Source organism: Athalia rosae, chromosome 7, assembly GCF_917208135.1.
Source record: "Athalia rosae chromosome 7, iyAthRosa1.1, whole genome shotgun sequence".
Taxonomy (NCBI): domain Eukaryota; kingdom Metazoa; phylum Arthropoda; class Insecta; order Hymenoptera; family Athaliidae; genus Athalia; species Athalia rosae.
The window spans coordinates 4,961,639-4,973,189 of NC_064032.1; the positions used below are offsets into that span (position 1 = coordinate 4,961,639).

At 39.5% G+C, this 11,551-nt stretch overlaps 4 protein-coding genes across 14 annotated transcripts in view; 2 read left to right on the forward strand and 2 right to left on the reverse strand.

The window, feature by feature from the left end:
• The window catches only part of LOC105693418 (elongation factor-like GTPase 1), a 43,472-nt gene extending 42,444 nt beyond the window's left edge, over nucleotides 1–1,028 (forward strand). For both annotated transcript variants that reach the window (XM_048658365.1, XM_012413329.3), the window contains one exon: nucleotides 152–1,028. In XM_048658365.1, the coding sequence (XP_048514322.1) occupies nucleotides 152–231 (80 nt within the window). In that variant the 3' untranslated portion in view covers nucleotides 232–1,028. The remainder of the gene's footprint in view (nucleotides 1–151) is intronic.
• Nucleotides 1,029–1,201: 173 nt separating this feature from the next.
• On the forward strand, nucleotides 1,202–8,421 carry LOC105693007 (ATP-dependent Clp protease ATP-binding subunit clpX-like, mitochondrial). Of its 8 annotated transcripts, none has more exons than XM_048658368.1 (7): nucleotides 1,202–1,223; nucleotides 4,424–4,561; nucleotides 4,767–4,979; nucleotides 5,126–5,274; nucleotides 5,513–5,702; nucleotides 5,870–6,777; nucleotides 6,853–8,421. In XM_048658368.1, exons 2-7 carry the CDS (start codon nucleotides 4,492–4,494, stop codon nucleotides 7,105–7,107), a joined length of 1,785 nt encoding a protein of 594 aa, XP_048514325.1. In that variant the 5' UTR covers nucleotides 1,202–1,223; nucleotides 4,424–4,491; the 3' UTR covers nucleotides 7,108–8,421. The 8 variants fall into 8 exon arrangements, with proteins under 8 accessions (XP_048514325.1, XP_012268110.1, XP_048514327.1 ...); XM_012412687.3 differs by lacking the exon at nucleotides 1,202–1,223 and adding an exon at nucleotides 3,563–3,662; XM_048658370.1 differs by lacking the exon at nucleotides 1,202–1,223 and adding an exon at nucleotides 3,564–3,662 and having other exon boundaries at nucleotides 5,513–5,690.
• LOC105693053 (serum response factor-binding protein 1) lies at nucleotides 1,873–3,545 on the reverse strand. The gene is made up of 2 exons (XM_012412715.3): nucleotides 3,376–3,545; nucleotides 1,873–3,240 (listed from the first exon to the last, which is right to left on the reverse strand). Exons 1-2 carry the CDS (start codon nucleotides 3,400–3,402, stop codon nucleotides 1,981–1,983), a joined length of 1,287 nt encoding a protein of 428 aa, XP_012268138.2. The 5' UTR covers nucleotides 3,403–3,545; the 3' UTR covers nucleotides 1,873–1,980.
• On the reverse strand, nucleotides 8,419–11,408 carry LOC105693060 (mitochondrial outer membrane protein SLC25A46-like). 3 transcript variants are annotated; one of them, XM_048658373.1, is made up of 6 exons: nucleotides 11,299–11,408; nucleotides 10,601–10,861; nucleotides 10,247–10,529; nucleotides 10,102–10,158; nucleotides 9,749–10,025; nucleotides 8,419–9,670 (listed from the first exon to the last, which is right to left on the reverse strand). In XM_048658373.1, exons 2-6 carry the CDS (start codon nucleotides 10,764–10,766, stop codon nucleotides 9,260–9,262), a joined length of 1,194 nt encoding a protein of 397 aa, XP_048514330.1. In that variant the 5' UTR covers nucleotides 10,767–10,861; nucleotides 11,299–11,408; the 3' UTR covers nucleotides 8,419–9,259. The 3 variants fall into 3 exon arrangements, with proteins under 3 accessions (XP_048514330.1, XP_048514329.1, XP_012268151.1); XM_048658372.1 differs by lacking the exon at nucleotides 11,299–11,408 and adding an exon at nucleotides 10,955–11,227; XM_012412728.3 differs by lacking the exon at nucleotides 11,299–11,408 and having other exon boundaries at nucleotides 10,601–11,227.
• Between the last annotated feature and the right edge of the window lie 143 nt (nucleotides 11,409–11,551).

Sequence of the window (11,551 nt, forward strand, 5' to 3'; positions counted from 1 at the left end):
GGTTTGTCGTTAATCCGATTGTGAGCGGGGGGGGGGGGGTATCGGTGCGCCAGGGAACAATTTTTGGAAATTGGTACCGAGCTGCGTATCGATTTTTTCCCTTTTTTTTTTTTTTGCAGATTCATTCATCGCCATTGACTTTGTTTTACAGGTGATCGAGCAGGATCCGTACTGGGTGCCGTCGACGGAAGAGGAGTACCTCCACTTTGGCGAGAAACCCGACAGCGGTAACCGGGCTAAACGATACATGGATCTGGTGCGTCGTCGCAAAGGACTTCCGGTTGACTCTCAGCTAGTTACCCACGGCGAAAAGCAACGAACTCTCTCGAAAAATAAATAAGACATTCGATCCGGCTACACCGTAAACAATTTCAACGTATTATTTTATTTTCACTAATTTTCAGCTCCTCATGGTGAAGAATAACTACTTTTATTTTCATTCATTTTGGTTTTCGAATTATCGTGGGATACGAAAAACACGAAAAAAAATAGGCGAAACTTTCAAGATAGACGAAAGATGATCTATTCCTTATCTAACGAGACGCCGCGCTGTGAGAAATTTTTGCGGCGATTCATACAATGCCTCTTCATTATTACGTTTTATTGACAGTCGTTATAAAGTAGAAAAAAAAAAAAAAAAATCTGACTGCATCAGCATCAGCATTATTTTATTTATTTTATTATTTTACTTCGAACATTTTTTTTTCTCCATTTCTACGTAACTTACACATACGCGAGTGTATTAAAAAGAAGTATATATATATAAATATATATACATTTATACGTATATATATTCATGTACAAAAAATATATAATTAAAAGCGACGTACACGTGCGGATTTTTATCGCTCAGTTTATTATATATATTTCGTTGACGACTTTACAGAAGATCACGAAACTTGTAACGCGATAATTGAAGTGCGATAGGCGAATTTCTTAACAATCGCGTGCTAAATTTTATCTGCGGTATGATATGTAAACATGTGTATAATAATATGTAAAATAATAACGTAATAATATTTTGGCAAGAGATTTTTTTTTTTTCTCAACGATTTATTTATAAATTTTTTTTTTTTGGTGTGTTGTAAATAACATTATAATTCTACATCGAAATGATACCTGTAATTGAATTTTGCTCTCACAGCATCGAATGACGACTGCTCACATAAACAGGCCAATACTGTGTTCGATTGTCCGGCAAAATAACAGCAGTGGAATTTTATGTGAGTGACATTTCCAATTCAACTTCTATAACCGTTTGTGCAGGTATCGATTGTGCCTTGATTATATAGGAATCCAATTGGACCTGGAAATATAAATCTAGCGATTTGATACCGGTAGTTCTAGCGCGTTCGGGATCGCAGGATTAATTTATCCGGTCTACGGTCCAAAAATCGACCCGAATAATATGATTTCAAGTATTTTCAGTGCTTTGAAAATAAATACATTCAATATTCAATAGAAATTGGAATCATCGCTATTATTATTATTATCGCATCAAATTACATCCAGTTCATGGAAATGTGCGGCCGCTTCCAGTCACGAAAATACTGACAACCGAGTTTCACCGCAGTTCGGATAATTAATTTTTTTCATCTATGAATGCGGCACGCTGATAAAACAGACCCGCAATTCTATTTTTCGTGCTACGTCATCATTATTCTATCACCGCTAAACTAGTGGAGACATACTTTTCCATGAAATCAGCCTCGTGAAGGTTCATCGCACAAATGCTGAAATAACAATTTTTACGTTTCGAATTCCCATAGCACATCATATTTATGAATCATACTCGATTTCTGGAACAGTGATATGGTACGTTATAGGACTTGGATTTCAAGTTAGTTCAACGATCTGACAGCAACACTAGACTCGGAATTTTTTTTCTTTCTTTTATTTGATTCCTTGTATGTATAATTTACAGTTCATTAGTTTCGATTTACCTACTGATTTATGTCTTATAATCAATAGGGAAGCTAATCAGGCATCGTCGAAAACGATTTTCTTTCCTTGGAATCCTTGTTTCAAAATTTCCTGCTGCTTCTTTTTTGCCGCCCAGGAAGGATGCACGCTCTCAGAAACTGACGTTTTATCTTTGTTATTGAAATCTGTCCTAGGCCGTTTTGAGCTGCTGAAAGAATCCTGTCGTTGCTCCCGGAACTTATGACTATTTCTGCCGGAGAAATTATTGTTTTGATTCGATCTGGCATCGTCATATCCAACCTTGTCGAAGAATTTGCCATTCCTCGACCTTGATGAATTTATCTCTCCCCTTGAATTTGTAAAGTTCTTTCGCGGATAACCTGCCGAACTATCTTCTTCTTCCTCTGTCAAATTTGGTTTAGGAACAACGACACTCAAGTACTGCCCATCTCCACTTTCTGTCATGAAAAACGAGTCCACTTCTTTCTCCAAATTAATTTTTTTGTCGTTGGTTTCCTCAGTGACCCGTTCAGGAGAAACGACAGCTGAATTTTCAGCAACTTTTTCTTCGAGGAAAGTTGTAAACCTCTTCAATGTCCCTTCTTTATTGGTCAGAGATATCCCTGATAACTTGTCTACTTTTGCTTTCGGCTTTTTACTCTTTTCCACTTTCTTATTGGAGCTTACTAACTTCCTCTTTTGCAAGAGAGCAGGGGCTTTTATCGCTTCGTCTTCGATAGCGTTATTATTTTCTGGGATTTTTTCCTCGACTAGGGGTGTATTAGTTACAGTTGTACGATCATCATTATCTATCGGTGAATCTGCTTCCTCTTTTTGAGCAACTGCATCATCTTCTTCCTCGTCAACTGCGTCTTCTTCAGACTCTGAATGTGCATCTTCTATTCTTGCTCCTTTCTTAGCTTGTTTTCCCTCTTTTCTCTTCAACTTCAACAGTTTTCTTCTACCAGGTCCCAGGTGCTCCTCATAATTCGGGAATTTCTCCTTGAATTTTGTCACTCTATCGATAAGTAGTTTGTTATGTGAAAGCCTTGCTAAGACACAGTCTTTTAGGTCAGATTTTGGATCAGATAAAATATTCTCTAGGGTCCTTTGATTCGTTATAGAGAACCTGGTGACCTCGTCATCTGGAATCTTTTTCATAGAAACTACTTCCTGTCCAAGTTTATCTGCCTTCCGCTTATACTTTTCCAATTTCTTATCGTCGCCCTTTTTACTTCGTAACAGTTTGGCTTGCTTCACCAGTTTTCTTATCACAATTACCCGTGCCCGACGCACCGTGTGTCTCATTAGCACTATCTGTAAAATTATACCTCATTAGACCAGTTGATAGCTCAAAAGGTGACGTACAGAGAGAAATACATGAATGAAATAATTCACAAGGTATTTGTAATGTAACCTAAAATGTTAAACAATCGCGCTTGCGTAACTCACCTCATTATTTATCTCTATCTTTGACATTGCGCAGGAATTGTTAATAGATTTGAAACAATTAAAATTTTCAAGTTTGACGCAAGTAAATCAATTGCGGTACGTGACAGCTACACCCCACGTGGTGGTCATGCTATTCTAAACACATAACAAAAAAAAAACATCACAAGCTGTCTGAATTTGTAGCTTCAATTCGAGGTTGATAGTAGGTCGATCGTGCACTCGGAGTCGCGGTCGCTGTGGTCGATTAGTCGTAGGAGGAGGAACACGGATGCAGACGCCGTTCTACCGTGAGTTTTTGTTTATTTGTCAACATGTTCTAAAGATGTCGCTTTAGTTTCTCATGTCACGTAGTCGGAGGCTGTTGGAGATTTCCACATCTTGCATTGTATCTCACCCATCCATCAGGTAATTAGAGCTATCCACTTTGCTCGAGAAGATGACGTGTTATTGACAGTTCTATAGCTGAACTTGAGTACCGAACAATTTACAGTTCGACAATAAACTGCCACCTGGCTAATTGGTGACCTTGACTCCGTTTTTTCGCCTGCACCACTGTAGGCTGCGATTGTTTTTCTCATTTCGCAGTATACATACATCACATGCAACGTCCACATCAATATATACCTAACTCCTGTCAGTTTATCTTTAATTATTGTCCTGCTGATTTCGCTCTTATCCTTATCCGCTCTGCCAGAGTAAATAGCTGAGATATTTGCGTCACCAACCTGATATTTCGCAGTCAACCCGAAAAATTTCATTCGCTATACGTGCTATCAGTATTAATCTTTGCTAATCGAATTATTCAAACAAAACAAAACATGCAATTCATCCTTCAAATGACATCCAATTATTCCTTTTGTATCACGATGTCAACGACGAATCAACTCTTTTCTCATCTATGCTCTGTGCCGTCTTTGCTCTTATTTTTATTTCGTCTCTTGGTTACGTTAGAAATAATTCCTGATACAAAGAAAAATTCTTGTAATGTTTTAGCGAACATTTCTATTGTTGCTTTATATTTGACTCTGTAATATTTATCTGATTGCAGCAGCTTAGATCTTAGCAGACGAAACCTCACAATTACACATCTATCTGTAAGAAGAGGTTATTGCTAGGATGAGCTGCGTCCGATGTTGTCTGGTTAGTGCTGGTCGCTTAGCCTCCTCCAACCATGTTACCAATCATGGTAAGTACATCAAGTTTTTTCTTTTCCATTTTATTTACATAGTTTCTACCAAACTTTTTCATATTCTCATTACGTTGCCTAATGATCGTATCGTGGATATAATGATCGTATTTATCCACGGTCATTCCAGCTGGAGGAATAATGTGCATACAATTTACACGAACACGCTCTACAAAAGTGATTTTTAGTCAATTTTTTTTTGCAGTACACAAAATTGTAAGAGTGGTTGCCTCGCGGCCACTAGTCACTTCTTCTGGTACTCTTGGGAAATCAACGAGTGATAATCCTCCTCCAAACAAGGATGTCGGGGCTAGCCCGCCACCGACTGGAACAACAGGTGGTACTGGCGGAGGGAACAAAAATACCCTTACTTGTCCAAAGTGCGGAGATCCATGCACGCACGTCGAAACGTTCGTCTGTAAGTGCGCAAATCCATTTGCCTTTGTTATCTGCTTATTTATTTGTGTAATGCTATGATGCAACCAAAATTTTACAAGCTACCAATGTTGACATTGATATGGAGTTGACTTAATGAAAACATCTTTTTCTCTTTCAACCTTCCAGCATCGACAAGGTTCGTAAAGTGTGAAAAGTGTCATCATTTCTTTGTGGTGTTATCTGAAATTGACTCCAAGAGAAGTTTGAAAGAAGCGCTGAGGCCTGAAGAACCGAAACAAGGGTTTTACAGAAAACCGCCTCCGCCACCAAAAAAAGTTTGTTTATAAACACACCTAGTATAATTTGTAATATCCATTAACATAGGTCACAATGTTGCGAAAGTTTTATTTTAATATCAGTACTCTATGTGCAATCCAGAAATAACTTATTGAATGTTAGCCAAGTGTCAAGCTACCTTGACGTCTGAATCTACAGTTACAATAGTCGAGCGTCAACAAATTGTGGGAAAGAAAATTTAGCTATGCCACTTCTACCCGTCTACATTGATTTCAGATTTTCGAGTACTTGAACAAGCATGTAGTTGGCCAGGAGTACGCCAAGAAAGTTTTGAGCGTAGCTGTGTACAACCACTATAAACGAATACACAACAATTTGCCCATGCAAACGGCTACGCAGGTCAGCACAAACCCGGCAACAACGCAGGAATCCAATCATCCCTTCACACATAGAGGTCTCAAACCACGTAATACCAATTTGCCAAATTAATCCTATAAGTCATTATTACATAGATGTTCTCGCATTTTGAAGTATTATTATTTTGAAATTTCTAGTTTCCCTAGAATAATTAGATTGATCAACGATATGTGGATAATACACGGAACTAAATAACTCCCTATTTCTTACCCACAGACCTTCTTCACATATCGAGTATTGGAAATTCACTCGGGGTTGGATTTCAGCACGTTCCTCCTGGTGCTGAACAGCAGCAAAAGTCATCTGGCAACCAGTCAACTATTGGGTCGGATATTTTAGACAGCAACCAACATCAATTAAAATTGGAAAAAAGTAATATACTCCTGCTAGGGCCAACTGGTTCGGGGAAGACTTTGTTAGCGCAAACGATTGCTCAGTGTCTTGACGTTCCATTCGCTATCTGCGACTGCACCACTTTAACACAAGCTGGTTATGTCGGCGAAGACATCGAGAGCGTAATAGCGAAGCTCCTTCAAGACGCAAACTATGTTGTCGATAGAGCACAGATGGGAATCGTATTCCTAGACGAAGTGGATAAGATCGGAGCCGTACCAGGTATTCACCAGCTCAGAGATGTCGGTGGAGAAGGAGTACAGCAGGGAATGCTCAAGATGCTCGAAGGCACTATCGTGAATGTTCCTGAAAAAAACAGCTCTCGAAAGTTGAGAGGTGACACTCTCCAAGTTGACACCACGAATATCTTATTCGTCGCATCGGGTGCGTACAATGGATTAGACAGGCTCATATCACGCCGTAAAAATGAAAAATATCTTGGCTTTGGTGCCACTCCATCGTCCGAAAGCCCAGGACGCAGAGCCGCCAGTCTGGCCGATGTTGCAAATATGTCTCCCTCGGCTGACGACGACAATAAAGAAAAGGATTGGCTCCTTAGACAAGTCGAGGCCAGGGACCTCATAGATTTCGGTATGATACCTGAATTCGTTGGGAGATTTCCCGTTCTTGTACCTTTCCATACCCTCAACAGAGAAATGCTTGTTCGAATCCTCACCGAACCTAAAAACGCCATGGTTCCACAGTACCGTATGCTCTTCTCCATGGATAAGGTACATAAATGAACTTTAAATACTCCATTTTCTATATTCAATCAGGCCTCTAAATCACGAACATTTTTTCACCAGGTTGAACTAACCTTTGCACCAGATGCATTGGCAGCCATCGCAGCCCTTGCAATGGAAAGGAAAACGGGAGCGAGAGGCCTGAGGGCAATCATGGAATCGTTGTTACTCGAACCGATGTTCGAGGTGCCAGGCAGCGATATAATGTCTGTACACGTTACAGAGGCTTGTGTTCGTGGTGATGAGAAGCCGCAGTATATACGTCGTGCAGAAACAAATGAAGATGAACTGCCGCAGGCGCAACACGTGCAGAATTAACGAAACAGTAATTTATTGTTTTTTATCGTCAAAGTTATCCAAATTGAGATCGCGGCTCTACTCGGCGGCCCGAAATAAAAAAGTAAAATATTCCTGTCTATCAAAAAAGTAAAACAATCTTCATCTGGTAAGACGTATCTGGATACCGTCTTCACGACAAATTCAAGTCTTGGGTGAGTAAACTATGCAAGAATGCTTAGATCTTTATACCTACTTTTAATAAATCGCTGTTCTTGTCAAACTTGATTTTTTGTTTTTAATATGATTTTGACTCTTGACCATTGATAAGGAAAGCAATCTAGTATCGGTACAAATCTTCCCCGCTGTCGTGGAGGCAAAAAATGCCGAATTGCGATCTCTGCGCGAATTTATTGTTCTATCACAAAATTAAATGTTCAGATCATAGATCAAATCGCAGCCCGACAGGAGCAAAATCCTGCCTCTAGCTGCACGATGAAAGTAACATAATGAATGAATCAATACTTCAATTCTAGAGATCTTGTATCATATGTGTTGAGTAATTGATATTCTTTGGAATATATTTCTAGAGTCTTAAAACAGAGTACATTTAATTAAAGTTAAGATAGAAAGGATTTTGTCTGGACAGTAATGTTGAGTATGTGCGTTTGGTATTGATGTTCTTTTTAGGCCACATATGGTCGAAAGGAAGTAAATTATTTTTATTCGACAATAGATCCGATAAAGATTCCTTGTAATATATTGTACATAGTGATAGCTTATTGTTAGTTGAACAAAAGGAGTAGTAAATGGACGCGTACTAACGTGGATGGCATCGAAACGTAACTATTGAAATTTGCTCCAATGGGTCAAACGACGTTCTCTTGATAAATAGTTCTGACCACGCGTATGTGAATACGTGTGATTAAATTTTCTTAGCACACACCGTTGAGAGGTGGTAGCTATAACGCGTAACCCTTCGTGAGAGCCATAAGTTCCTGAGAATGCAAACCTCCGATAACTGCCATCAAACCATTTTATTGTTCATGATATAAACAAAAAAAAGTACAGACGTAATTTTCATGTATACTTCGTAGCTGAGACGTAGGTGCTACAATTCTTATCTTTCATCAGTTTATCAATAAACTATATTAAATATTCCCTCGTAAATGACTCATGTGTTGAAGGATAGAAAAAAAATTACGCGAAATATTATATCGAAGTAATTCTCCCAATTTATCATGGCCAGGACCCTATGGCGCTCAGAATAATATATATTGAATTGATCGCTGAATATATTATAGCTAATTTACATTGTACAAGGGTATATTTATAATAAATGAACAACTTAAATAATTGTTTATCATCAACATTTATTCTGCGAATTTTTCAAATCCATGGTTTTGGTGTACATAAATACCTACCAGTAATTATTAATTTTGTAAAGGTTCTATTCTCTTGGTACCTACGCTTTCACTGTGACGAGAAGTTTATTTAATCGTCACTGCTACTTGTTACTCCACAAGTCGTATAACGGCAAAGATAAAATTCTATTCCATTTAATTCTGCATACGCACAATTTCATCGTTGAATAAAAATATGTATATTTACAGAATATTCCTAAAGTTTGCGGATACGTTTTAATTCTAGAACAAACTTTACCTATTTGTATCCTCTAGTTCATCATCAGAGATCATAGTTCAGTAGATATGTGAGACAAGCCACCACTAAAACTCCCAGTTTTTAAATACTCATATACAAAACATTACCTAATTTCTGACTAGATTCTGCTCTTAATAGTTGGGACCAAAGTCTGACTTGTGAAATTGACAAGCGCAGTATAGAAAGTTCATCAAAATTCGAAAATAAATCAAGTTTATCGTTTGCAAAAAACATATACTACTTTATCAAATCATACACTTTATACAATTATTAGATAGTAGCAATCAATGTTATCGATTTAATAAATACTTGTCTACCTATTCTTTATGTAACAGATAATCGTCACTCATCCGAAATAACTCTTGTTGGTACCGATTAGTGACGATATCGACTATCCCTGTGACAATTTTTAATATTTGTAACCGAAAAGATAAGAAACATTCGTCAGCGAAAATTTTCACATTAATAAATTGTGAACTTGTCAGGATCTCTGGAAGCAAAAAAATAAGGCAAGGGAAAACTAACGATCGTCTCATATTCCACTGTAGTAACTGTGCGGAGGTGTCTTGTTGGGCTTTGGTTTTGGTCGCATTACACCTGTCAATTCGGTGAGTATCCATTTTGTGGCTCTTATAACTAATACGTGTGCTGCAAATTGTAGAATGAGCGAACCGAATCCCTTGTACAAACCAAAAGGACCCTCCGTAGATATGATTGTACGATAGCAATCTATAGCTCCGCTGTAACCCGTTAACAAAGGAGTAACGCTTCGTCCTGTATCCAAATTATCTATGATGGTTCGAGTTCCCTGCAAGTGTAACCGATGGATCACAGTCTCAAATGGATAGAAAATTATGTCCGCCGCGCACATGGACACAACTATCGAATGGAGCTCGATATCTTGTACCACCGATTCTGACACCAAATCCCTGCTGTATGCCCCCTATAAAGCAGAAGATCATTCGTTTGTAAGATCGATCGGAAAAAAGTCAACTGTGAAAATGGAAAATGTGAGTCTCACTCTCAATTGTTGCGAGTGCTTATGTCTGACGTGCATTATTCTGCTTGTAACTCCCCGTACTATCAGAGCAAAAAGATACTTTGTGACACCATAGGCGATCGTTGGTGGAAGAAGCGCGTAGATTGGAATCAGTCTCCCCTTATTGCCAACTTCCAAAAGCCTTATAGCACCATCTCTGAATACGTCCAGAATCCCAGGTCGCTCCGATGCAATTTCTGATTGAACAGTTTCTACCAGGGAAGCAGAGTAAAATGGGGTAACGATCCCAATTGAAACGCTACAAAAAATATTTTATAGCATCAGTCGGGTTATCGGGGAATCTTGAATCTGGCCTGGATTGATCCTGAACTCACCACTTGAGCAGGAGGTGCTGTCCGAAAGATCGCAGTGAACTATTGCATGTTATTTCCCTGTTATCAAAAAAGTGCAACCAAAAAATTAATTCACCAACTTTCCACAGAATATTCAACCCGAACGACTTTGTCAGGGTCACCTTACTTTGGCCAAGGAGTGATCTTTGATACGAGATCTTCAACCGCCAAAGTCAACCCTCTAACGAGTAATGCAGAGCCAATTCCTTTCCACAGCGTGTTGAGTCCTTGTGTTTGATGCAAGCGCATTATGACAGGTACCAATGTGATCGGAACTAGATGGTATTTCACGGCGCCAGGGTTCACTTGGCATTGTCTTCGGAGAACGACGAACGGGTGTATCAAAAGATTCTCAGTTATTAGACTAGCCAAGCCGCAGCCCAAACCGACATATTTTTTGACCGTTACATCTGCAAAGCCGTAAAAATGATCAACTTCAGAGTGACAGTAGAAGACTTGGAGCAGCGTTAGATGATCGTACCATCTTCAGGGGGCGGGCTGTCCTCTGCCAGGGGATGAACGACGGGTATGTCCAGGGGACGTATAACCTCACGACCATGATATTTGCTTGGAAATGTAGACCCGACTTCCCACGGTTCGGAAGGACGAATTCCGTAGGCTCTTTCGTATCCCTCGAGTCCTGCCATCGTGCCAACGAGATGTGATTCTTTTAAATGTCAAAGACTCCCCTCCTCCTCCGCCGCGACGCGACAACTAGCCGTTCATGAGCACGGACCACTTCCTAAGTGACGAGCAAACCAAAAGGTGACTGAATAATAATAAACGATTCGGAAGAAAATGAGGGGCCTCGTCAAGTACGTATAATCGTACCGACCGCGGTCCTTTCACCAGCCAATAAAAAAATCTTGATCTTTCAGCACGTCGGGCAGACGACGGGCCAGCCGCTTTGATAAATGAGCGACAGAGTACGCTAGGTTAAGATTAGCGAGAATGTCACGTGGGTCAGGAACACCGACGCATTCGGCATTCAACTTCTTCGTATACTTGCGCACGTCGTGGCACAAGACCGGCTCGAATTCGGCGTAAAATTGGCCCATTTTTTTTTAACTTTTTTTTTTAACGGACAGTCGAGCGGTTCCATCGTTTCGCAATTCATAACTGTTGACGGTAATATTTTATATTTCATACATGACGCTCCGTCGTACTCGAGTTTCTTACGGTCGTTGCGATTCGTTAACGACTCTGACAAAACTATGGAAATAAGTTTTTATATCGGTCGAAAAACGTGTCGTACTCCTACGTCGTTCGTTATAGGTGTCTATTCGGAATGAGCGAAAGTACCGTAATTTATTCAGACACAGAATATCAGGGCGATATTTTTCGAAGCTACGTTAATACGATCACAAAGCCGAAAAAACCACTGAGCGAAAATCACGAGGAATTTTGAATCCCTGGTATAACGTGTTAACTT